The sequence below is a fragment of the Columba livia genome, chromosome 13 (genome assembly GCF_036013475.1).
Source record: "Columba livia isolate bColLiv1 breed racing homer chromosome 13, bColLiv1.pat.W.v2, whole genome shotgun sequence".
Lineage (NCBI taxonomy): Eukaryota > Metazoa > Chordata > Aves > Columbiformes > Columbidae > Columba > Columba livia.
In genome coordinates this window covers 21,176,134-21,202,614 of record NC_088614.1, presented here as the reverse complement: position 1 = coordinate 21,202,614, position 26,481 = coordinate 21,176,134, and the positions used below count along the sequence as shown (strand labels likewise).

The 26,481-nt window shown below is 41.1% G+C and overlaps 1 protein-coding gene across 4 annotated transcripts in view; it reads left to right on the top strand.

The window, feature by feature from the left end:
- The window catches only part of LOC102091262 (sodium-dependent noradrenaline transporter), a 69,106-nt gene that overhangs the window by 22,654 nt on the left and 19,971 nt on the right, over nucleotides 1-26,481 (top strand). For all 4 annotated transcript variants that reach the window (XM_065029280.1, XM_021294053.2, XM_005507129.3 and 1 more), the window contains 7 exons: nucleotides 2,145-2,276; nucleotides 5,939-6,176; nucleotides 17,470-17,608; nucleotides 18,417-18,551; nucleotides 22,954-23,057; nucleotides 25,626-25,750; nucleotides 26,113-26,225. In XM_065029280.1, coding sequence (XP_064885352.1) covers nucleotides 2,145-2,276; nucleotides 5,939-6,176; nucleotides 17,470-17,608; nucleotides 18,417-18,551; nucleotides 22,954-23,057; nucleotides 25,626-25,750; nucleotides 26,113-26,225 — 986 coding nt within the window. The remainder of the gene's footprint in view (nucleotides 1-2,144; nucleotides 2,277-5,938; nucleotides 6,177-17,469; nucleotides 17,609-18,416; nucleotides 18,552-22,953; nucleotides 23,058-25,625; nucleotides 25,751-26,112; nucleotides 26,226-26,481) is intronic.

The following is a 26,481-nucleotide window of genomic DNA, read 5'->3' as shown; positions in this document are numbered from 1 at the left end:
TTCACCATTGTGTTACAGCATGTTACCTCTAGAAGTCAATTCGTGGTATGACTAAGACAACAGTTTGGTTTTCCATTCTTATTCTCCAGTGTATATTCAAAATTCCCCCTCTGAACAGTCTTGCTAGGCAGCTCACACTGGTCATTTCTGTGGAAAGCAAACATGGAAGGTAAAGAAGCAACAACTATTCAGAGCTTTAAATGTACAAAAAGTACTTCTGAGATCACTGTTAAGTACACGCAGTTCACTCTGCTTACTGGCAGGTTTGAGATAGATACAGCCATACTTATAGACTACTTATATAGACTACACATACCTTCTCTAAGTTTATACATGTAGAAGCAGTGCAACGGTATTTCCTTTTACAAGGGAAGTTTCCAAGTTACTAAACCAGTACAGGTTCCTAAGGAGAGCTGTCATTCAGAACATATAGTTACTCTGTCAGCTCCTTATCTATCAGAACAATCTAATAATTGTTTATACAAATTTTACATGAGTTGAACTGTTCTGGACCAAGTAAGCTATGCAGTAAAGTAAAAACTACACTTTACAGGTACCACAAAGCAGGGGACTGACAGAGGATCCAGTTATTAAACATGACACCAACTGGAGTTGTCTTATAGTATCATATGTAGTCATGCAGTGGGGGAGTCTGCTTTCTGTGATCTGGATCATATAAAATAGTTTAGAACTTTTCAGATAGTTTCTACATTAGATGGTCCTTTTCACAGAATCACAGAATCGACTGGGTTGGAAAAGCCCTCAGAGATCATCCAGTCCAACCCTTGGTCCAACTCCAGTCCGTTTACTAGATCATGGCACTAAGTGCCATGTCCGATCTCAGTTTAAAAACCTCCAGGGCCGGTGAGTCCAGCACCTCCCTGGGCAGCCATTCCAATGCCTGACCACTCTCTCTGCAAAGAATTGCTTTCTCATCTCCAGCCTCAATTTCCCCTGGCAGAGTTTAAGCCCATGGCCCCTTGTCCTATTGCTGATGCCTGGGAGAAGAGCCCAATCCCCACCTGGCTAGAACTGCCCTTCAGGTAGTTCTAGAGAGTGCTGAGCTCAGCTCTAAGCCTCCTCTTCTCCAGACTAAACAAGCCCAGCTCCCTCAGCCTCTCCCCACAGGGCTTGTGCTCAAGTCCCTTCCCCAGTCGTGTTGCTCTTCTCTGGACCCGCTCCAGCACTTCAATCTCTTTCCTGAGCTGAGGGGCCCAGAACTGAACACAACACTCCAGGTGTGGCCTCCCCAATGCAGAGCACAGGGGAAGGATCACTGCCCTTGTCCTGCTTGTATTTCACTTGGCAATACTTTTTATGATAGAAGCACTGACACATCAGGACTTTTCCATAGCTGACCATTTCTGTGGAATGAAATTGCAGGAGAACCCTCCAATCAAGTAAATGTTATGTACTCTAGGAAGGTGCCAACAGCCCCAGCACGGTCCTGCTGCAATGCAGAGGAGCTGTACGTGAGCCCAGCACTAAAACCAGACCAGTCCTAGTACTGACTCTACATGAATGGTGCTGAGTAGCACTGGGGTGGAGAAGGGGTGCACTGTCTAACACATTTTGTAAGAATAAGGGAACTTATTACAGCAAAACCTAAAACATCCCATGGAAGCCCAAATTCTGTATGACTGACCAGTACGATTCCTTTTCAAGTCAGAGGTTCCTGCAGACGCCTTACCCAGTAGAATTTAAACCGCACTTAGAGGAACTCACACACTTTTTTTCCTCTGTTTCTGGCCCCCATGCTCACTTTGGAACATACTACATGAAAAAAAGAATAAAATTTTTCATAGTCCCTTTCCCTTTTAGCTGTGCAAGTGTGGTCAGCATCATTTCTTCTTCAGTTAGGGTTTAATTTTCAGGGAAACATATTTTTCCCTTTGGATCCAAAAAGCAGAACGGAAACATTAGGGGGAAATAAAAGCTCTGCTCTACAGCTTTTTTCCAGGGGTTCTGTCTCCGAGACCTTAAAAAAAAAATACAGGAAAGGGAGAAGAGAACACAGGTTCTTCCTTCCTGATATTTCCTTTCTACTTCCCAAAGGCTTTGTCTTTAGCCAGTACAGGTAAGAAACAGAGAAAGGAAAATACAACCAAAACACAGACTACAATTTCTAATTATTCTCTTTTCAGGTGCTTTTCTTATTCCCTACATCCTCTTCTTAATCATTGCTGGAATGCCCCTGTTCTATATGGAACTAGCCCTGGGACAGTATAACCGAGAAGGGGCTGCCACTGTATGGAAAATCTGTCCAGTTTTCAAAGGTGAGTGTCCGTCCCCCTGCCCACCTGCATAGCACCGTGAGGGTGCCACACGCCCACAAAGTAAAGGTCTCTCCTCTTCCCACAGACAGCGTGCTGTTTGCTAACCTTTCCCCGGCCCTTGAAATCACAAGCCTTTTTGTTATCACAGGTGGAGCACAAAATGGGAAAAGCCACAAAAATCTCCTTCAGGTTTATTGCTGAGGAGTGCAGTGAGCGGTTCAGCCCTGTTCTCCCTTTCGCCTGCGTACGGGGGGTGGAAGGAACCGGGTACGTCTAGCTGGAGGGAGAGATTGGCAATGCCAACATTTAGAAATAGCAAATCCCATCAGGTCAGTTGAGCCCCGTCTCCCCCAGCGGCTGAGATAAGCACAGGCTCTAGTCTCTGCACAAGGCCATGAACCACAGTGCCTGGAACACTCAGATGGAGCTGGGAAGGCTGCAGTTCAGTCACAAGGCTTGGGACATCACACAAGTTACCTGTGGCTCTGTACCTCACGGTCCTGACTATGGAACAGGAGCAGTGATTCTGGCAGACTTTGTAAAGTGTTTTTCAAACCTAGCAATGAAAAGCACTTACTAAAACTTAAGCATGATTAATACTACTGAGTGTTTTCCACTGGGGTTAACTCTCCAGTGTCACCGAATAAAAGGCTGTGGAGTGTTGTGCACTGAATTGAAATCATTCTGCAAGGAAGAAATAGCCAAGGTTACGTGTTTGAATACCAGTCAGGGTGTTTGCCATTGATCAGGGATAAAGGGATCTCCCTGGGTGAAAGAAGCTGTATGTTTTCTGTACATGAAACGACTATTCCTTAAGAATTGTCAAGAATTTTCTTACGCATTGCTTACCAGAAAGAGAGAAAAAAAATAGCTCCCCTACATCTAAACCAGATTATATCTAAAATCTGATGTACAAGCCTTTTCAACACAGCTATCTGAAATGAAACCACTCAAGCTCAGCTGATCCTAGAAGCTTAAAATTCAGATCATGTTCATCCCATGACTGACAAAAGCTGAAGAGCTTAACAACAGCAATCCAAACTTAGCGGATCCGGTGCTTGGGTATAGGTTACACTAAGTAAATGTTAGTCTTCTTGCTCAAAATACAGCTTTCCTCTTCAAGGAGGCTACTGTCACAGAATAGGAATACTGCAGCTTTTTTTCTTATCAGCCAAACCCAGAGTTCACAGCAAAATTAGAGAGATATAACAAAAAACAAAGAGAGCTAATCAAATACGTGCCCCGAAATTTTAAAATTAATTCATATAGATTTACCTGGCCCTTCCGCAAAATTCATCCCAGCACCCAGGAACCCAAAGACCCTTGCTCAAAATTCCTGCTGGTGTCAGTTAATATCTCTGGATGACAATGAGGATTTTGAAAACCTAACTGCAGAACTTAGATGTGAAAGGTCTCGAAGTGCTGGAGCCAAACACCGCGGTGGCTCAGAGGTGCTCCGTCTGTTGACTTCAGAACCGAAAAGGCGATGAGAAAGAACAATAGAGCTTATTTCGTGTCTCGTCATGTTGACATTCCAGCAGTGTTTTTAAGCCGACATTTTCAAGGCGGACTAAACATACATGACTGTTGATTTGTAAGTGTTCTTATTACTAGGATATAGAGTAGCGTAAGTTATTTGTTTCTCAAAAGTAATCAGCATTGAGATGTATTTGGCATGAGTAGAAACTCAGTCCTTTTAAAGTTTTGACCAAATCTTTTGAAAACATACAAACGCGTTTTACTGCTGAACTCATGATGCTTTCGAGTTGTTTCTGGGATAACTCAAATCTCTCAAATGAAAAGTACACAGTCTACACAAATTTAGAACAGCTTCTCTAAATTTCAGCTATGAATATTATTGCTATGAACTCTAAAGATTCTACTTCTAATGATATGCTCTTATAATGCGTGCAATTAAAAATGCACCCTGTAACCTTTGCAACAGTCTGCTTTCAGCTCTGCATTTTCCGAGGTCTATTTTAGAGTGTGGGTGGTACAGTGTTACTTTTAAGAAAAGCCAGACCTAGAAACAGAAGAGCAAATTCATCCCTGAACATTCTTATTATTTCAGAGAAGTAACACTTAAGACACATTTGATCCAGTATTTTAGAATCTTGATACTAAATATCTATCATTGTCATCCTGAACTGGAGGAATTCTAGGAGCACTTTTTTTAAACGATAATCATCCAACTTCAATAAAACATATATTATTCATACTTAATATTTTAACATTTAATATTTAAGAATTATCCTCTTGGGTGATTCCTCCCCCCCTGCCCCATTGATCATAATGTATCACTAGAGTTTGAGTGCTAATGTACGGGATTCATTTAGGCACCAAGGATTTGAAAATACAGTTCCACCTTTACTGGTCCACGAGCAGACTAGTCAATGTATTTAAAGTCTCCTGAAGAGCAAAGAGTAGCTCTTGTATATTAAGTCTTCTAACTGCTAACTCCTTCAAGGTCAGCATCTGTTCCTTAGGCAAATTTTAAAACCAAGGATTAATACTCAAAATGTATGCTACTTCCTTGCTTTATCAAGAAATATGAAAGCCTAATCATCTCCAACTGCTAGGCCTCCAATGCAGGATCTCCAAAAAACTAAACTGAAGAAACACAGAAGTAAAAGTTTACATTTAGGTGCTGACAGTGATGATAACCATAAAACAGCTGTAGTCTCTACCTGTTCTATGTGATACATACAACTTTTGGGTAGGATTCAGAGAACAGTACAGCGCGCAGAGTAAAATGAGATTAATATAAGCCAAGGTAAAGTAAGCTTCCCAAACAACTCCGGCAACAAACTAGTGTTCTGCTCTGACATTAGTACCAAAGCTTATTCTTAAGCCATTGGAAGAAGGACCATTGTCACGAGGAGGACATGCACCCTCCGTGGCGCCCTCACCGCAGGCACCTCCAAGCACACTTCACAGCAGGCAGAAATAAAACCCAAATGTTCCAAGTCAGAACAGAATGCTTCCAGTGGGGATCCTGTAATCCTGGGGAGGTGACAACATGGTTTGAAGGTCCACGCACCATATAGCCCATATAGCTTGATCTTCACCAAGATTCACTGGCGTGCCCAAGAACCGCTTGGAGCTCCTCAGCGGTTTCATGCATGTTTTAGACCTAGTCACACACTGACAGAAGCCAACTTGGACAGTAACGATGAGGAAGAAACGGGAGAGGGATCAGTGTCTGTTCCAAACTACCTCAGGGTGGAAATGCGAGGCATATGGAAACTTCACTGAAGTCTTGAGCTTCACTTTTCCAATAAAAGTTGCCAGGGACTCTGGCATTATGAAAATGAAGTGAGTTTCACTCTTAATATGGGCTTGCAATCTTCTGCATTGGAAGCAAATCATCAAGGGAGTTGCACAAGAGCAAATTTTGACATTGCACTGCCTAATTTCTTTTTCTGGCAAACAACTGGATTTGCTAAGCGCCAGTCATTTTCCAAAATCATTACTGTAATTTTTTGTTTTAAGGCCAGTGACACTGTGTCCACATGTGTACGAGTAAACGTCAAAAATTCCTTTTATTGGTCTGAAGAACTAAAATGAATTTGCAACCATGTATGGCTGAGTTTAACTGCAATATTAGCGTATACTGTTGCATGTAAAATGCAATGTATAATCTAGTTTTCCTTTGTCTTTAGGTGTAGGCTACGCAGTGATACTCATAGCTCTTTACGTGGGTTTCTACTACAACGTTATCATAGCTTGGTCTCTGTATTATCTATTTTCATCATTCACATTTGAGCTCCCCTGGACAAACTGTGACAACAGTTGGAACAGCCCAAACTGCACAGATCCCAAACTCTTCAATGCATCAATGCTTGGCAACGGTACCAAATACTCAAAGTACAAGCTCACTCCTGCAGCTGAATTTTATGAGTAAGTGTTGACTTGACTTTGCTATTTATTCAAAATTCTATGTCTAAGTGTTTCCTCTGGAAGGGAAAACAGCTTAGCCTCCGGCCTCTAAAATAAGCATAAGACTAAGATTAAAATGCAGTTGCAATGTTGATCTGTACTCCTATGTGATTAAGACTGTTGCCTCTGCAGGCTTCGGTTTTTTTCCAGTACAAATGCAATACTTGCCACTGAGCAAGATGGAATGGACAAGACACAGATCTTCCCTGATGTTCCATTTTTGTTTGCACCAACTTTGCCAGGGCAGGGAAACACAGCAATATTCTGACAAAGACCACTGCATGCCAAACGGAGCTGGCTTCAAGGCTTTAAAATAATCATTTGTTCAACAGGCTTGGCCTGTGTCTCCACTTGCAAAATACCTCAGAGCAGACCTCTGTTTGCTCAGCTGCTTCGATAGTTCAATGAAGTAAAATAAAGCACTGAGCAGGGAGAAGAGAGCCACAGTTGTCAAAAAACGGGCATTACTGACCTTCAGGGGAAAATGGGATTGGATTGGGAGAAAGAAAGGAGGGTGGGCATCAGGCTAATTAAATCAGCTGTTGAATTAATCTGAATAATCAGTGAATATTCCCGTGCTGGGAATAGAAGGAGATCAGGGCACACACTTGCTGAGGAGCAAGTTCTACCCTGTAGAAACAAAGGGACACCACTGTTCCCATAAAAAACCTAGTGTGTGTTACACCACGCCTGGCTGCATTAGGGATCCTGAGGTCTGTGTTTATAGCTCTGCAACATTTGCGGCTGCTGTTTCTCCTCTGAAGACAGAACGGTGAAGGATCAGTAGTGATATACAAACTGCCGGCAGGGGTTTGGGTAAACTCAGCGCTTTGAAATCAATAAGGGGGGGGTTGAGTTCAAAGGAACTCACTGCAAAGGCAAATAATGACAGCTAGGAAATCTGCTGCCCTTACCAGGACAATATATGATGTGTTAATAATAACAAAATAAGGCTATATACCCATGTAGAACCTGACTTTGAAGTGAAATGTAAGAAGTTATACATTCAGCACCTTAACTGCATTATTACAGAACTTTCATGTGAATAGCATTTGAAGGTTTTCTTTTTCATTTTCTTGTGCTTAAGCCTTTGTAAAGCAACATACAATCTCCATATTCTTGCTTTGCTGCTTTATGATTTAGCATGGTTCTACACATTTTCTGTTACTGCATCATGCTTGGGGTATGGTTTTGAGTTTGTACTGGGTGAGGTAGTAGTAGCATCTATTCACAATGTTTGGATTTAGTTCCACTGATCCGAGGAACAGCTCAATTCGTGATTCTGTCTGTGCACTGAAACTTGAAAGGTTAGGGTTCTGTCCTTACCATGACATACATTCAAGGTGCAGTTTTCAGAAGGTAAAAACAAAAAAAGGAATTGACATTTCATTACGCTTTGATCCTGGAATTTTAGGGCAGTAATTAAGTCCCTAGGCCCTGTACTTATTGGCAACTAGATTATACTGCAAAAATGAGAAGAACAACCACACAAGTAACACAATCTATAACATCTGCTTCCCCAGCTGTAAAAACAGAGAATCACATGGGGCGTTATGTTCACTTATCCAGTATCTGGCTTAGCTTATCAAGTACAGCTGTACAGCTCAGGTATGGACCCAAAATTGTGTAAAGTTTTAGCGCATTCAAATCCAACCTAGTCAAGACAGCCCAATTCAGAGAACAGTGTTTCTTCTCTTATATCAAATAACCAAACTCACTCATGGTGAGAACAATCAGCCATTGGAATCATCTCCCCAGTGAAATGGTGGATTCCCCAACACTGGGCAATTTTAAGCTTCAGCTGGGCCATCTTTCTAGACCGTGCTTTTGCCGAGAAAGGCTGGACCAGAGGATCCTTGTGGGCCCTTCCAGCCTGGTATTCTATGATTCCCATGGTCTTTATACAACAGGCAGAGCTGAGGTCAGGAAACAGAAGTGATGATGTAACGCTACATTTGCATCAGGGTAGTGGCTTTACAGAATGACGCACCATTTTTGGACACAGTGTGTTGTTAAGTAATAGTTCAAGTAAGGGTCTTGACTGGCTACATTGCCTCTGAACACCCGTTTAAGTAAAGGCTGAATATTCTTTTAAGAATACTGGGTGTCCTTATACAATATTGCATGATTGCTTGAACGACTGCTGAACCTGACCCAAGTTTTTGTGTAGGAATTGCACCTGATTCTTCCTGGTAGATAAACATTAGTCACTTCTTAATCAACATATCTTTGCCAGAGGAGAACTGCAGTCCCTGACAGAACAGTTTATGTCAGGTCAGTCTTTCTCTTACAAATTATCAACTGGATAGCTAATTGATCTTTCCTCAGTAATTCTGTGAATAAGTGTTCTTAAATAACTGTACCACGAAGACACGGGTTTTCAAATTCTATGATCATCTTACTTTCTTAAGGTTTGTATCTAGTGTTTCAAAATATTAGCAGTAACAGAAAGAATTACTTTTTGGGCAAGAGATTTAATATGGCAAATTTCAGATTTTGAGTTTTCATCAGTTATATACAGAAACAAGGAAACAGCAGCTCCTTTTATACCAGAGGAAAATCAAATTATGCCACTCTAGACTTCAGTGGGATACCTATGGAAGCCCAGCCTCTGCACTAAAACAACGTATGATAAATAGCATTATCAAAACAAGGACTGAAAAGAGCAATAGCACTGGTGCCCACTGTAAAAGTATCATAGAAAGGGAGTGATCTTGTCAGTGGAGGTAAAAAGAAGTTGTTATCCTCGGTACTTCCAAGGCATACAGGAGACCACCCAGTCTGCAGTATCTGGGGCTGTGTTTTCAACCACAGTAACTCGTGTGACAGGAACCTGCTGCTCTGTGTTACCGGGATGCACTGCATCTTATGGAGAACCTGTTAAGAATGCTGACTGTGCCTCAAGACTACAAGGGAAGTGGTACAGCTTGAACTTAGTTCTCCAGGTTGTATATTAACATCAAGAAGACAATATTCAGTCATAGCAGTCTATGTCTATCATATTTATAAATATAAGTTTATAAGGAGCGTGTGAAGCAAGAACATCCTGAAAAAACCCTCACCCTATCCAGCAAATGTTACTCTTATAGACCAATAGATTTACGGTTTGGGATACAAGTCTTCACAGGAAATACCACCACAGACCAAAGGGTGATCAACACTGTGTGCTCAAAAGAAAGATGCAGGAACCTACACCATAAAACAATTGTGAAGCAACCTCTCCCCAAAAGACAGAAAACACCATTTCAGAAGTAAGCATAAGCAATTCTGACACAAAATACGTGTAAAAACAGATCAGACAACAAGAACTACTGAGAGTGGATAGCCAGATGTTCCGCTAACCACATCTGGTAAGAGAAGACTCTTAAGCTCGTGCTAAACATGATCGACAGTTCTCAATGATGGACATACCACTTTCTTGGACAACAAACCTCCATAGAATACATCTGAAGCTTCTTAGGAGGTTTCCTTCATCCATACCTTTTATACTAATTAGGGTTCATAAGCAATGAGAAATTAAGAACCTCTTTTGATATCTAGACTTACTCGTCCTTTGAATCTTAATTGAACGGAAAGTTGACAGATGTTTCTGACAGGTTTGAAGCTGGGCAGCAGTCCTCTACCTTCATAGAGAACACGCAACCAAAGACTAATAGTAATTCTAGACAGGTTCTGCACCTTCACCTCTAGAAAATGCCCTGAACATAACAGAATAAATCCTCTGATTTCAGTGGGCTTAGAGTCGGGTACCTTATTAAATACTTTATGTAGGAAATTGAGGGCCACATTGCTGAAATAGCAATATGCAAGCTGCTTTAGAAATCAATTCTATATTAACTACATCAGCATATTCAGGAAATGGTTGGGTGCACTGTTTACACATCTATAGCCTAACATATTTGTATCCTTCCATATTTCATATTTACTTTTTGACTGCGTTGACTTTTTTGGACTCAACTAAGAAACTCAATCTTTCTCTTTTCAACTCAGCGCACAGGAATTTCTGGTACAAGTATTTATATGCATAAAATAAAAACAGCTATCCCACAAATATTTATATGCACAGCTTTAAAATTTACTTTTCACATATGTTCACATATTTGTATTTGTTGACCATTTACTTACACAAAGAGAAAAGAAATTAAATGCAAGTACAATGGAAGTCAGTCCATCTAAGTGTGCACACATGTTCTTAGGCTTTGGACAGCTTTATGGAAATGACTCCTAACCCACAACAGGCCCCTGTGTGGTAAGTCCAAAAGGCTGGAAGAGTGACCACTTTGCAAACTTGCATTTGCAGGGGGAGTTGTGAGATATTGCAGATGTCAGGAGATGCAGGTTATGCTACGTGCAATTGCATTGCTCTGTGCTAACTTGTAGGAGGAATTCAAACGCTTATCTTTACAGATAGAACCTTGTGTAGTTTGGTAGTGGTAGCAGGCTCTGATCAATAAGTACAGCAGCTGAGGTCAGTGCTGCAGCCCCTCCTCTGCCTTACCTTGCATGTGAAATCCTGGCAGGCAGGAACAGAGCCTTTCTCTGTTGAACAGCACATATTGCTCAAGGCAAAGCCGATAAAGGTGTTGCACACAACTAAACACTCGTTTATTTGTATTCACCTGTTTCTCACCAAGTGTTCTCACTGACACAGCACTGACATAGTATCACCACGAGCGTCTAACGTGTTGCTCCCTGTAGGTGAAGTGTTTGCTCATCCAAAGCTATAATACCACATCTAAGCATTAGTCCATGAAAAGGTTACAAACTTAACCTCACTGTGTAAAGGATTATAACAGATGTCAAACCACGAAGTGACCATTCATTTGTTTAAATGTCAGCAGTCCTCAGCTTGTGGCATGTGGGCCTGCTCCTGTGGCTGACTTTCTTCTGGCAACATCGTGTCTTTCAGTGCAGCTCCTCTGAAATCAGTAAAGCTTCATGAAAGCTCAACAGCTCCTTTGGAGAGCCTGGGGCTCTTCTTCGATGACCCTCCTGGTGCAGGGCAGCGCATGGCAATGCCGACTGACCGCCACCGGACTCAGCGGGGGCTGCCGCGGCGGGAGCGCGTGTGCTCTGACTGCTTTGCCACGTATACTCTTTTTTTTTTTTTTTCCAGGAGCTCGGTATCCATTAGATCTACAGAGGGGTGAAATTCGAGCATTTGCATTTTATCTGCAAATCTCAATATAATGGGTTCAGAAAGCAGATTTTGAAAAACTCTTTTTTTCAGAGTGCTGTGCAGACTTGAGAATGTGCTGAAGTGTGGCACAAGCAGCAAAGGAGGTCACAGTTCGAAGAATCACAGAATGGTTGGGGTTGAAAGGGACTTCTGGAGATCATCGAGTCCAAGCCACCTGCTAAAGCAGGTACACTAGAATACACTGTACAGGAATGTGTCCAGGCAGGTCTTAGAATATCTCCAGAGAAGGAGACTCCACAGCCTGTTCCAGTGCTCTGGCACCCTCAAGGTGAAGTTCTTAAGTTAATGGAAGAATTAAGCTGGTTAAAGACTTGAGTGAGTTAAGATAAACATTCTCAGTGAATGAAGAGCTTAGTCCTAGCAGCCACATATAATGTCAGGATTATCATTATTCAAAAAGAAATACCATTTCATTCAATACAAACAATAAATATGCCAACCAGGGTGCCACTGGTAAATTATCTTTCTCTAAGTGATTCCCAAAATGTAGCTGTAAGTTCATTACATAGCTCCATCCTCCAACACCAGAGAGAGCTGAAACAAGTGCCCTGAGAAACAGCAAAAGCCGGCCAGCAAAGGTGTTGTCAACGACAGCCCGCCCGCTGCGCCGGGGCGCTGCAGCCGCGCGGCCTCTGCCAGCCCAGGACTGCAGCCAGGAGCCCTGGCGCCCGGCGGCACGGGCCAGCTCACGTCTGCAGCGTTTGTGCCGTAAGCTCTGCCCCACACGAAGCTGTGGGTATGCACCTTGTAGACACAAACTACTGTGCAAACAGCACAGCTGAATCTAAGCAGTGCTGTACCTCAAGTATAAATACCTGGAGCCCGGCAAACTCCAGATAACCTAGCCTTCCACAGATAAAAGAACTAACTGTATTTTATACTCCAAAGGAAACTGTCAGCAATGACAACTGAACTATGGTTGCCCAAATATATAACGCAAGAGATGCATGTAGGACAGCCTTCCAATTGTGTACAATTATCACGCTTCAAATTGCCTTCTAAATTGAGTAATTTGATTTCTATAGATTGCACACGATATACACTGACAGTCCTTTTAGCGTCTTCCATCTACAATTTGCATGACATTTTAAATCATAAAAAAAAGTCTACCAGAATAGGGAACAGAGCTCAGGAGAGCAGGACTGCATCTATTTATATCTGCTGATACATACTCTATGCGAGCCATTTGGGTTTGATCTCATAGAAGTGACTACTAACTTTCAGAAGCACCTGGAAGTTGTTAGAGGTACTTAAGTTTTCAGAAGTACTTAATATGTTAACTAACAAATACGTTTGCTAGTTAACATACTAATTTGCTGACAAGTTAACAGCATTTTTGCAATTTGAACAAATCTGATACAACATCTAAAAATTCTTTAGATGAATGACACCCTTCTACTGATCACATTAGATTTAGGCAAGAAACAGAATGAGCCTATAGAGCTATGTAATCATGTTTGGATTGAAAACTAAGATTGTTACTGATTTAGGACTGGAAAAAAAAAAAGGCCTCCTCCAAGACCTTTAACTTTATCTGCTTGTACAAAACCTCCTAAAAATCAAAAATACAATTATGTAAATCTCCCTAAGGGTGAATAATACAAAAGGCTCCTTAGAAAGTACCAGTCTGACCAAATGTCTAGGAGCATCCTCCTCTTACCTCCTGTCTTCTGGCTAAGGAGTAAACGTTTTGGAGTGAACAAGATACAGAGTAATTTTCAGATTACTTGGCCCTTTTTTCCCTTTGGTTTGGTTCCCTGCTTACACTCAGATACTCACCACTTCCAGAAGGAGTATGTTCTGAATTGCTCAGAGTGGAGACGAAGCAAAGATTTATAATAGTCCTTATTTTACAGATGGAAACACTAACACGCAGAGAATAATTTTCTCCTTCCAACATTACCCACTGTTAGAACTATGACTGGATCCTTCGTTTACTGAGTCCCACTGAGCAGCTGCCCTCCCACCTCCTCAGTTTGTCTTTAGGAGGGTTTATGTGTGAACACCAAACAGATCGCCCTCCTGTTGCTCTTTGTCATCTGACACTAAACTGAAGAGGACCCAAGTGCTGCACAAAGACAAAACAGAAGACAGTGGTACCAGCAAACAAATCACTGCTGATTTCAACGGAGGCAAACTATTTCCCTTCAGTTGAATGGAGGGTGGAAGTCAGGCCAGAATAGGTGCCAGTTATTAGGTGGCATGGGGGATTTTCCCAGCAGAGAGCACAGGGAAGGAGGGGACTGGAGTAAAATCTCCCAAACACAGAAATCAGAATCGCTGAATGTAGCTTCAACCCACAATCCCTTCACATTCCCGCTCCTCTTGCAGATAGGCCCCTCTTTGCAGCGCAGCCGCCAGCTCGCTGCAGATGTAATTTACCCTCCCTTACACGGACAGCAGTCTCAGCGTAAATCAGGCTCCTTTGTACAAGCCTGATTCAAAAAGAAAGTTAATTTCTTATCTCTAGTCCACGTTTTTTGATTCTTGGTGCTTTACAAACGAAATATTGCTGGAGCTCTGACTAGATTGGCAGAAAGCTTAAATAATTTATTAGCTCCTCTTGTATTTTTGCTCAGCATAACAGGTCCCTGGTTTACTTTCTGTCAGTTCCATCTGTTAATGTTTATTCTCAATCTTTTCCCCATAATATTTTCTTCTCCTTTTTGCATATATTTCTCATCTACTTTCATTCTTTTCTCAATAACAACAATCTGCAGGCAAAATACTAATTCTAGTTTTCTTACTGCCCCTGTTTTTTCTTGGTCTGACTCAGGGTTGTGAATTATGAGGGTTTCTTTTGTTAGCAGAATTGGACAAATCCATATACTTAAGAAACAAGAATCACTTCCAGGAGATTTACCTAAGACATTCTCAGTAGCTTTGGACATAATTTAAGGAGGCTGACAGACAACAGATGCTGATACTAGTTAGCCCTGTATCTCTTCTGGTTCCCTAGCTCAGGGATTTAAGGGAGATCAGTTTATGCCATTATGGATATGATTTGCCTTGGGAAATGGGACAATCTTGCAGCTAGCAAAGGCATCCTCAATTCAGGAACAGATGTTGGCCACGTTCCACTATTCTGCTATAATATGAAAAGGCTGGAAATTCAGGCGTTTTGACCTCAGAGGTTCCTGAATGGAGAATCTCGCAGTATCTCTTCACATTGTACTTTTTGTGACCCTTACAAGTGACAGAGCCAGCCAGGTATTTATCGTTCAACCTGCCTTAACAGAGACAGGCTAAAAACGGCCCTGACGTGACTACTCCTTGATGTGAAACAAGAATACTTGTGGCATAATTGAGCTAACTGGATTTTCTATAGCATCACTGGTGTATGCTAACTTGAAAGAACATGATGAATGCAAAGTTCTTTTCAAATTTGCCCTGCTCCAAAATGACTGGTTTTTGAAGAACATTACAGAGCTATATCCCTAAAATCAAGAAGGTTTAGTCTAACACTTTCGCTGCTGCTTCTCTTCTCCCCCTCCTCAGATGTCAGCACACAACCTAAATCACAGTCTAGCACTAGATCTTTTACACCTGATGGTGCTGCTGGAACAGAAATATAGCTTCTAATACATAAACATTCACTAACTACTTCCCAGAAACCCTCATAATGGGTATATTTAGGAAAGCTTCTATGCCTTTTCTTCAGAGCTCACAAAGAAAAAGAAAAAAAGAAAAGGAAGCAAAATTACACCAGAATTACAGCTCAGAAACAGCAGCTGTCTATGAAGATTTCCTTGTTTAGCTGCCCAGTTACACAGCTGTTTTGAGTGGTTATAAAAGTAATTTCCTCTTCCTGTTTTACAATCCCTTACCCTAGTTAAGGGAGCAGAACACTTGAAATGGAGATTCTCCTGAAAATGCTGGGAATCCCGCATTTGCAATGGCAGCTCTGGCAAGCATTCCATCCAGTGAGACACATTGCTGGCTGCTCCTTGGAAAGCAAACACACAAGGAAGCAGGCTTCTTTACAAATCCAGAAGAATATTTGGGCAAGAAGAACAAAAAGTTAAATGGGCAGAAAGAATGCAATTTCAGATTGTCTTCCTGAGCAGACATCTACATATCGTAATCCAAAGGATTTTCTTGAAAACATCCAGCTCCAACAGTGATAGCACTCTAAGCGTGATAGCACAGATTGCCAAAACCCTCCCAAGATCCTGGACAAGCGTTGTGATCGGAAGCCTGTGAAGCTCCTGCCCGAGTTCAGAATGGATTCAGGCACTCCTGCCCAGGATTAATTTACAACTGAGGTCCCTTCCAATCCCGAACGGTGGCTCCTCTGGCAAATTATACTTCTTTAGCAGAAATGCAAGCAGCTTCCATTCACACTCCAAACAAGTTGAATGAGACATAACTATTTATTTACATTAAATGAAATATAATAGGTTTTTAGATGAGAGATCAAGAAGTCTGTCTCTATGTTTTACTGTTTCCACAGGTAACAGCTATATTGTTATACAGCTACATTGTATAGTAAGAGTTGAAATCACCTCATATTTTCTAAATAGGAACATTCTGGAAAATATGCCATATACACATGGTCACTACCCTGTTAATGCCTCACTTGTTGTTAGCCTTACAATGCAGCAGAAACAGATCATTTGCTTAATTTAGAAGGAGGCTTTCTACAGGTGTCTTTTATCCAACCTGATATTAATCATAGAAACAGTTAAAAAAATACAGCATTTCTTATTAAACATGAGGAACTACAGAAGCAGAACTATTACAACTCTTAGATGATCATATTTTGATGCTTTAGGGATCAAAAGGGGATTGTATGCAACTCTTTCATATTACTAGGTGGATCATTCTAACGGGCCTTAATTTTCCCAGCATGTTTCAACAATTTAAGTAGCACAGAGACATTTTTCAGTTTCCCGTATTTAAGCTGACACAGCGTTGCACTATCTTGGAACTTATTCAACTATCTCACTTGTCTCTGACTTGATAAGACAAGTGCTTAAGCTAATTCTGAAGCACCATCTATCTGATAAGAGATTGTACGGGCACAGCCCATGGAGCTGGAATGAGATTCCTTAGGCTTTAATCTCTAATGTCTGCAGTCACTCAGGGCAAATCACTCAGTACTTCAGTTTCTCTAAAGTGTAGTTATCTTCATAAAACATGCCAAGGTCCTCCAGTGAAAAGGGCTTCTTTGGTTTGTTTCTATTATACTGCCATGGTGCAAAAAGAAGCCAACAGAGATGAGCTCTCTATTTTACCCAAGCAGTGCATCGCAAATAGAAGGGAATAGAGAACGGGGAGGAGACAAGGAAGGTCATAACCATTTTATCTGGATGGGCAGTGAAACACTAAGGAATGGAACCCCTTAGCCTGCATCCCGTAGATCCATATCAGAGTGAGCAGGTGGGTCTGCAGCTCTCTCTCGTGCAGGGCTCCAGGCACACGCCATTCCTCTGCAAATACTGCTTTCAGTAAAGCAAAATATTTTCACATTTTTTAGATTTGTAAAAGCAGCAAGAGACACTTCAGTAGCATGAAACTGAGTTAAAGCAGGGAGATCCACTAAAACATCTCTCGCATATCCCTGTGCGTGTGGCACACCGTGTGTTTTAGCAGCTCTAATTGTGGCCATCACCAGTCACGAGGACAAACACTTTTCTACACCTCAACCCATTTATTTGTGTAGATCTCGAAAGAACCAGCCTGCCCTGATAAGCAACAGAATTCCCTCTGCTATCGCTCCGCTGTCTCAGTGAACAACACAGAGCACTATATCAAATTTATATTTTCCAACGGCTGCTTCTCCTACCTAACCACATTTTTGGCAGCCTCACAATGGCCTTTTCAAAAAGGAATTGAAAGTATCTTCCAGTGGCGCGATCGTGATCACTACGGCACTGCGGTGCTAAACAGACCGTGTCGGGGCAGCAGGCCCACGAGGGCACTGTGGGAGGCAGCACAGCGCACGCTGCCCCGAGCAGCCCGCGCTGCCTGCTGCCACGGCACCAGCAGCAGGTGTGCCAAAGCCCTTTTCCCCCCGTGACTTCGCTTTGTTTCTGTGTGTCCGGTATGTAGGCGAGGAGTCCTGCACCTGCACGAAAGCCGTGGAATCCATGACCTTGGCTTGCCTCGCTGGCAACTTTCCCTCTGCCTCTTGGTGGTGGTAATCATTCTTTTCTTTAGTCTGTGGAAAGGCGTGAAGACTTCAGGAAAGGTAGAGCTAATATTGTCCTTCTATCTCAACTACATTCTTTGTCTCCTTTAAGAAGTCTTCTAATTTTAGAAGGCAAAAGACTAAATCACTGCCTCTGAGGGATCCTCGGGACCAAACCATGTGAGAGGCCTTCATATATGTACAGTGGAAATCCACAATCCTGATTCGGCCTTTATTTTATTTACAAGTTTTGCTTGTGCGATGTTCTAACTGGAAATGCTATTAGCTTATTTTCAATTCAACATTAGTGGTCTCATCCAGAAAATATTTTGAAATACTTTGAATTGTCTTAAACATGCCTCCTATTCTTAGCCAAATGTACTAATGTTTCAATTGTTTAAGATGCTTAGGTTTTATTATATAAAATACCATGACGAGAAATACCTTATTAAACTAATTTGAACTAACTCTTTGACAACCCTCAGAAAACAGCTCAACAGAAATTCTAGGGCTGGATACATCTGAGAGCTTTTTGTACATTTTCATGAGAGCATCACCTAACATCAAGCAATAACTGCACTAGTTTAGTAATAAAATATATAGCCGAACAGCTAATCAGCTAACACGCGCTGGTAATGTATAAGCAGTCCAAGTCTTCTGTTTGTCAAAACTGTCTCCTACTAGTACCTGTAAACATCCATACATAAAGACGCATGACACATAACAGCATTTTCCCCCAAGACATTCTGTAAAGAGCTGCTCCATCGAACTGAATGGACAACACCAGGAAAGTGCCAGCTGTATTTTTCGTACATTCTTAAGTCTTCTGTAACAGCTGATTAACCTTTTGGATCTCTGTTGTCCACAGGTTGTTTGGATAACAGCCACTTTGCCTTATGTTGTATTATTTGTCTTGTTAATACACGGAATAACCCTGCCTGGTGCATACAATGGAATAAATGCATACCTGCACATAGATTTCAGAAGACTAAAAGAAGCCACAGTAAGTGTACTCTTCCGCTCTTATTCCCTTGTTATTAAGCCTGTTGCTGCTGCTTCTAAAACTGAAAATATCAGAGCTAATTTCTGAAATTATAGAGCCACACTTCAGCTTTTGCATGAGCACCAGTCCACTGTCCCAGCAGCCTGACTTGCCAGCGCTGTCCGTAACGGGATATCTCAGCCTGAACCAAAACTGTTCTGATCGCAAAAAGAACCTCTATGAGGGTAGTTTCAGTTGAGGCAGTCCCTTGAAGTCCATGCTTTGCCTGTACACTCTGTGAACTGTGGTATCCTTTATATGTGAACACTGAGTCATGCAAAAGTTGAGTTCTCAAAAGGCTAAGAATTCCCTCAAGAACAAAAAGAACACACGGCTTTTTGAATCACTGGGTTAAACACTAATCTGGTAAACAATGATCCTGGCTGAAGAAAAGCCTGCTAAACATACAAGGTCAGGACTAACTCACTTAATCATGGTCCTTCATAAAAATGAGATATTAAATAGTATAGTGTTCTTAACCTGCTATTGAAATGAACGTACATTTCACTGTATCATTTAACAGTACTGCAAGTCTTCATCAGTAAATACACCCAAACCAACACAGTTTGTTGAGATCCTTGGAACTAAGAATTATTTCATCCATTGTAAAGCAAGATCTATGAGTATAGTCACTAACTCATGAAATCACCAGCATTTCAGACCTACAAAGAACAATGATCCGGTGGCTACCACTGTGCTATGCCAAAAATATCATAAATCATTTATAGGACAGTGCTATCTCCATGGATGGCTCATGAGGCCACTCAAATGGTTACAAAACTGAAAAGGAAGGACATAGTTCTACTAGAAGGAAATGAACTATCTCAAAAATCTGCAGCTTTCAGAAATGTCCGTAGCCTGTACATAGTTGCACTGGACATTTCCTATGCATCCTACCTTGATTTTTCCTGAATAATCAAAAAGATTAAGATCTCGAGTGTCAGACCTATTTTATATACTCTCAGCAAAGCAGTCCTTCCTTGGTTTTGTAATAATAAATTTGGAAACTGGCATTTCTTCAACCACAGAAGTTACCACCAGAACCCAGAGCCCATCTCGCTCTGTTTTGGAAGAGTCAAACGGAACTTCAACCTTGGGACTTCCATCCGCCTTTGTCTCGCGGGCAGTACCCCCAGTGGTTCACGCATACATGCGTACAAAGGTGCAAGGATGAACAAAGGAGGTGTTTAAATTTTTCTTACATATTTTAAGCGCTGTTTGGAAAAAAGCATCACAAGTTCAACTAGATGTCTATGGAGCTGTGCCTGCTTGCATCAGCTCAGAATCTGGGCCTCTATAATCATAGCTGCCTTCTGCTTTTGGAAGGCTATTCTGTGCACTGCTCGTTCTTGGCTGAATATTTCTGCAGCTGCTGTTTGGATGACCCTAAAGTTATTTGTTTTTATGACTAAATTTTTCAGACAACAACAAAGTTATTCTAGAATTAAAAAAAGAGTAAAGATCAGTTAAGAGGCAAAGTTTCACAAACTACTTTGTCATGTCGGCCCCTCTCGTGCACCGAGAGCGGGGTACCTGCCACTGCAATCGGCCCTGTGCGTTTAGTCTTTGTCCTCAGGCTCCCCAGAATAAACTCTTGCTTCAGTTCTACGTTGAATTTTTCAGATTTTTTTTTCTCCCAAATGAAGAATCTAGCAAAAAACCAGAAGTCACAGCAGTAATGACCTACAGAGGGCTCTGCCAATGCTCTTCTAAAAGACCTTAGAACACCCTGATCAGTGTCAGCGTCTGCCTTATTTTATATGGCCACACACTGCACAGCACTGAGCAAGCCCTGAGACTCCTCATTTTCAGGAATACCGAATCCACAAAGAGAGTGTCCGTAAAGATGAGAAAAATATTCACCTGAGGACCTCTTAACTAGACCAATGCCTAACTATGTTCCTTGCCTAAAGTCCAGAAGGTACAAAGCCACTAATACTCATCTCCACTGCATGTATCGATACATTAAACATCTAGGTAAACAGCAGCTACACTTCCGTTCTGCTAAAGGAATTGGCATTAAACACACGGTTAAATCACACATGAGGAAGACTCTCCCTCTGTCACACACCTTAACAAGTTTCCTGGAGATGATATAACATGTAAGGTGCACACGTTTCCTCTCCACACAGCACAGTCCACATACACAAGAAAAAATATGCACAAAAGTTATAATGGCATAAACAACTGTGAAGAAAGCTGGAAAGATTAATGACTGCCTCCTGTAAAATGTTTGTTTTCTCATTTTTTATACATATAAAACCAGTATCCTACCACAAAATATATAAAAGCCTATGCATCAATCAGAAGCTGAAGTGAACAGAGAACATGAGCATAAACTGCAGAGGAACCAGCCCCACTGTCTGTTTCACATCCTGCTTTGTTATAACAAAGGGAATGTTTTGCACTTAATCCTGGTTCTAAAGGAATTTCTGATTTCTGCTCTTTTTGCCTTTCACCTTGATCTTCTAAATTTGTTTTCTAATGAGCTACTATGAGCCAAGACTCTTACTCAACAGATACACAAGCATAGGCATAACTCCTTTGGTACGCAGCAGGTGCTGACCTCTTATTTGAATCAATGGGACCTAAGCAGATGCTTAACAGTGCTTGAATGGTAAGAAAGGGGAAGTATAAAGGGTAAGACTCTTCTGGCAAGACTCAAAAGCACTAGAGAACCACTAAAACCAAGTGCCTTATGGTGACAACATGTAGACCTAGTTAGAGTTTAAGCAAAATTAATTTTTAAAAATTTCAGGCACTTCACTAACAAGACAAGTTATGGCAAGTTTTATAAAACAAGAAAAATTATAGGAGGCTTTGCATCTCTCCTTCTGCGCTTTTATCCACATATATGCCCTTCAGAGAATATAACCCTATTTGTTCTCAAACTTTGTGTGGAGATAGTACATCAAGATACAGTATATATATATATATATATATATGTATATAGTGTGTATATATATGTATATAGTATATGGTCTATAAAAGGAATGAGCAAGGAACTAATTTTACAAGATTGCTTTGCTATTTATTAAAATAAATCCATTATATCCAAAAGCCCTGTATGAAATGCAATTTGAGAAAAATCATATCCACCCATCTATTGTTTTGCAATAAACACAACATACATTGTTCTTCATAGTACCTCTCAAGTAATTAACTCTCAACAGTTCACAAAATTAAGTTTCTCTACAAATCCAGAGCTCAATAAAATGGTTCAGTCTTCAGCAAGCAGTAGTTGAAAGTATCTGTCATCTTTGCTGAGAAAAAAAGAGATGACTAGGATAAGTGCTTTCATAGATCATGTTATGATGGGATAAGGCACTCTCCTTCCACTGGGCCAACTGTGAAAGCTTTGCATTAAAATCCCAATGTAGAAGGAACTGATAAGGTGCTTAGATCTGTGAGAAAACTGCTGCTGAATAGATACATTAGACCTGATTTTGTAGAGGTCCATGGATATGAAATCCAGTGCTTTACATAGTCTGGAGCTCTTGTTAGACTTAATCAAAGTAAGATCTCATTTTGAGGTATCCTGAGTATTATTCACCCCATTGATTCCATCACCCTTGTTGAAGATGCTTTTTCAAATCTCCCTGTGTGGCAGCCAAGAAGCCCTCACGCCCCAGGCTTCTGGTGCAGGAGCCCAGCACTGTGGCATCGCTCCTGACCCCTGCCTGCGCATCTAGAGTGGATGCTGGGCTCCAGAGTCACTTAGAAAATGTTAGGGCATTCAAAACTCGTTTTCCCTAGTGCACAATTCTTAAAATGACTAAACTGCATCTACACTGAAATTTAATGACTATCGCAGGAATAACTCCATCTCCAGCTAAGTGGGAAAGGTGACAGATAATCTGCATGGTTCTATTCACAGCACGTCGGTCGTGCTTCAGCTTCTGAAACCAGAAAGTATCAGATGCAGTGCGCTAACCGTCTCATGAAGCAAGCTCTCTTATGGGAAACAAAGTGTCCTCTAACACTTGACCCATTAACTATTTTTAGTTTTCTAGTTGTACATTCCAAACTGACTTGGAACAGAAACTATTGCAAGTGTATTTCTCTCACCCAGGAGAAAAATAAAGTAACCATGTCAATATTCAGCAAAAGCTCAGGAGCCCAGACCCCGCAGGACAGCAGCGTGCGCGCTGAGAACCCGCTCGCTGCTTCGGCCCCTGCCGCCCGGGTCAGGCCGCCCCGGGCCGTGCCCGCGCTCCGAGACCTCGCGTGGGGGCTGAGGAGCGCTTACACTCCCCCAGGCGTGAGTGCTGATCCCTTCTCAAACGCCAGTTGCCTTGTACACTCTTGCATTTCCCTGATGTGTCTTTTGGACTGAACTGACAATGTTGGTGTCATTATGCAGGTATGGATTGATGCAGCTACTCAGATATTTTACTCCTTAGGAGCTGGGTTCGGCGTTTTAATTGCATTTGCCAGTTACAATAAGTTTGACAACAACTGTTACAGGTGAGACAGCCTATTATTTCATTACCGCTTCAGAATGATACTTCTTTACTCTAACTGCAGCTGGAATAAGTACTAAGCTACCTTTTTATCTTCGGTCATTTATTCATGCTGGTTGGTCTCGTGCAGACATGGGAACAAACTCAAATCTCAAAACACTATCCATTTTAGCAACAGGAACCTGCCAAGATATCTGCTCTACAGCAAAACAGAATGGGATTAGGTTTGGACTTTATAGACAGCTGTATAAACTGTGCTTCTGTTTGCCTTTCAAAAGTACCGTTAAGAGCAAGACTTGGATGAAACCTCATTGCTCCAAGAACTAAAGCCAGAAGGATTCCAGTTTCCAGAAGCGTTTCTGTGCCTTAGCATTACATTTCTGGTATTTTATGTTGAGCTCCAATTCAAGAAAGCACTTAAGTCCGCTTGTGTTTTGCGGAATCACCACCATAGAAATTAAACCAGAACTTCTCTGCACCTCCTGAGAACTCCCAACGTTTAGAGGTTTTGTTAACATTTCATTTTGAAATAAAAACAAGCAACACTTCAAAATTTCCCATGAAATATACGTTCAGAAACAATGTGTATTAGAAATACATTGTGAACTGAAGGATGGCAGAAAAAAAAAGTGAAAAGCTACAAGACAATATATAGATTTGAATTGCTCTAAACAGATAGAAAGCCAAAACTGTGGAATACTGCCACTAACTTTATACTTAACCCAGACCAACCTTGGGTTGCCAGCAGATTTGCAGTAGGCAATGTTACCAGCCTGGAGAACCTCTCGGAACGCTGGTCATAGCAGTCTGCCAGAATATCATTTATTGTCTTCTGCAAATAATTTTGCACTGATCTCATAGTAGCTCCCTCTATAATTGTTTTGCTTCTGTATTCTCATTTTGCTCTGAAATTGAAAAAATCCTCTTGAAACTAAGAAAACACCACAGACTCTATGTGAAATCACGTTTTAGTTCTTAGCTTACTATGTTTTTCAGTTCTGCTTCACAAGTCTTGCCTTCCCTATAAGAGTAATCTGTAGTTTCATTAAAACTGTGTTTTAGTCTAACCCGAAAAGCAAGTTCCAATTCAGTAGCATTTACAAGACTTACAAATATCCTTCTTTTGGTCAGATAACTCTATGATGTGCTGACATATGTTGTTCAAAATGCTTTCCTGAAACAGAACAAATTGAGATAGTACTGTTGCCAAATGAAGGCCACAACTCAGCACTATGCTCTCCCATCTATGCTTCAGCACACCCTCCGTGAGAGGAATAGTGTCGGTAATATAAGGTAGGGTAACAATCCTGAAAATCAGGGCCACAAGATACGAGAATCTGTACTTAAATTATGATCCGGTTTTACATGCAAAATACTGAGAGCTAGCTCAGCTCAGTTTTTAAGGAGATAAACATCACTTAATCCAGTTATTGACTAGACGAAAGAAGCATTATTCACTTGCCTAAGAACCTTTTTAAATTGTGGGAAACAAGAAATACTGTTGCCATCTTATCAGTGACAAATATCTAGCAATTTTCTTCTTTAATAAATGAAAAGAATTTGAGTTTATGAGTCCAATCCAGTCTCTCTTGATCCTGCAGACTTCCCCCAGGAACACGCTTTAAGAATTGCAGGACATAAATTCTTCAGGGCTATCAAAATAAAGTAATATAAAGAAAAGGATAAAGTTTGCCGTATGGCACCTATGATTTTGGGCAGTGTAACTGATAAAGGAAATAATATTGACTTTCTGCTTATTAAATATCACTGACGTTCACAAAGCCATGTCCTCTGTTTTAAAGGTCATATGCAGCAAAAGATTACATACCAGGCACTGTGCAGATCAGGCAGACATCTAAAGACGGATGGTCCACTTGTCTAACAGCTGGGTTTGCTAACAGCCGTTTACCAGGAACACCCATGGAAACCCACACATCTATCGCAATACCATGGCAGATTAAACCCCAGAATTGTGTACAATCATCGCTGTATGATGCACACTGTATGATATTTAACCTTTAAACTAAATTCACTGTCGTAACAATCTGATGAACAAGAGCTGTGTTTGTTCAGAAAAGCGTAGCTGACTGCACAGATGGAGGGACCTGCACGCAGATTAAGGATGGTTATCCACTGCCGTCTGTACGGCAGCACCGTTTGCTAAAATGTGCCCTCCTGGAGTCGTCTGAAAACGCTCCTGAACAACCGCTCACGTGAATTAATGAATAGTAAGGCTCTTTCACTTCAGGCCACTCTCTTTCTGTGTTATGGATGCCAGCAAGGGTGATGACATTACTTTTTAATATAGCTTTGTTGATTTTTTTGAACAGAACTCAGTATTAAATCAAAATAGTAAGAAGTATGTCATTTTCTAGCATAGTATGCTGATATGAGCTTTTGGTCATCAGGATAACTGCACAATTAGCATTTCCACAAGAACCTTCCTATAAGACAACCCTCATTTAGTTCTTAAAGCGGTGTTTAGTTTGGTGGTTGTTTTCTCTTGGTTTGGTTTTGGATTTTCGTTGGTTTGTGGTGGTTTTTACTGGGCTGTTCTTCTCTCCATCATTAGGGATGCTTTGCTGACTAGTACCATTAACTGTGTCACAAGCTTCATCTCAGGATTCGCAATTTTCTCCATCTTGGGCTACATGGCTCATGAGCACAAAGTTAAAATTGAGGATGTAGCCACTGAAGGTAAGAAGTTAAATTTACACTAGTTTTACCCCCTTTTGTCCACCATTTATTGGCAAATGTGTTTATATTTGTTTTAAACAAGTGTGTGAAAATCTCATGGAAGTGACGTGAATTGAATTACTTGGAACTATAACTCTGTGCATAAATGCCTTGCTGAAATGTGAACTCCAAATGGTATTGATCCATCCCACCTCCACTGAATTGAAGTTTCCCAACATCCTGCCCCTCACAAGTTCAGCTACTCAGTGTGATGTGGACTGATGTAAAAGTCAACTTACTCATGATCTATCTTAAAATTAACACTTTTTTGAAGATAAGAAACATCATTTAGTAATACATTATTTTCTCCTTTTCTATTTCAGGAGCTGGTTTAGTTTTCATCCTGTATCCAGAGGCAATTTCAACTCTTTCAGGATCTTCATTTTGGGCTGTGGTATTCTTCATCATGCTCCTTACTCTTGGCATTGACAGTTCTGTGAGTATTTTCTCTTTCTAGCCCTGACATTTTTCCTTTACTTTTATATTCTGTAACTGAAGTGCTTAAACAGGGGCTTTATTACGTTTCAAGTAAATGTTCTGCACGTTCCCTGAACCTGTTTTCACAGTCACAGCCAACATACCAATAGTATTACACTCGGCAGTATATTTAAAGACTCAAAATATTTAAGACGTTTAGGAAAAGGCGAAATCTTTTCTAAGCCAACAAATAGCTACTCGCTGCTGCCCTTAGA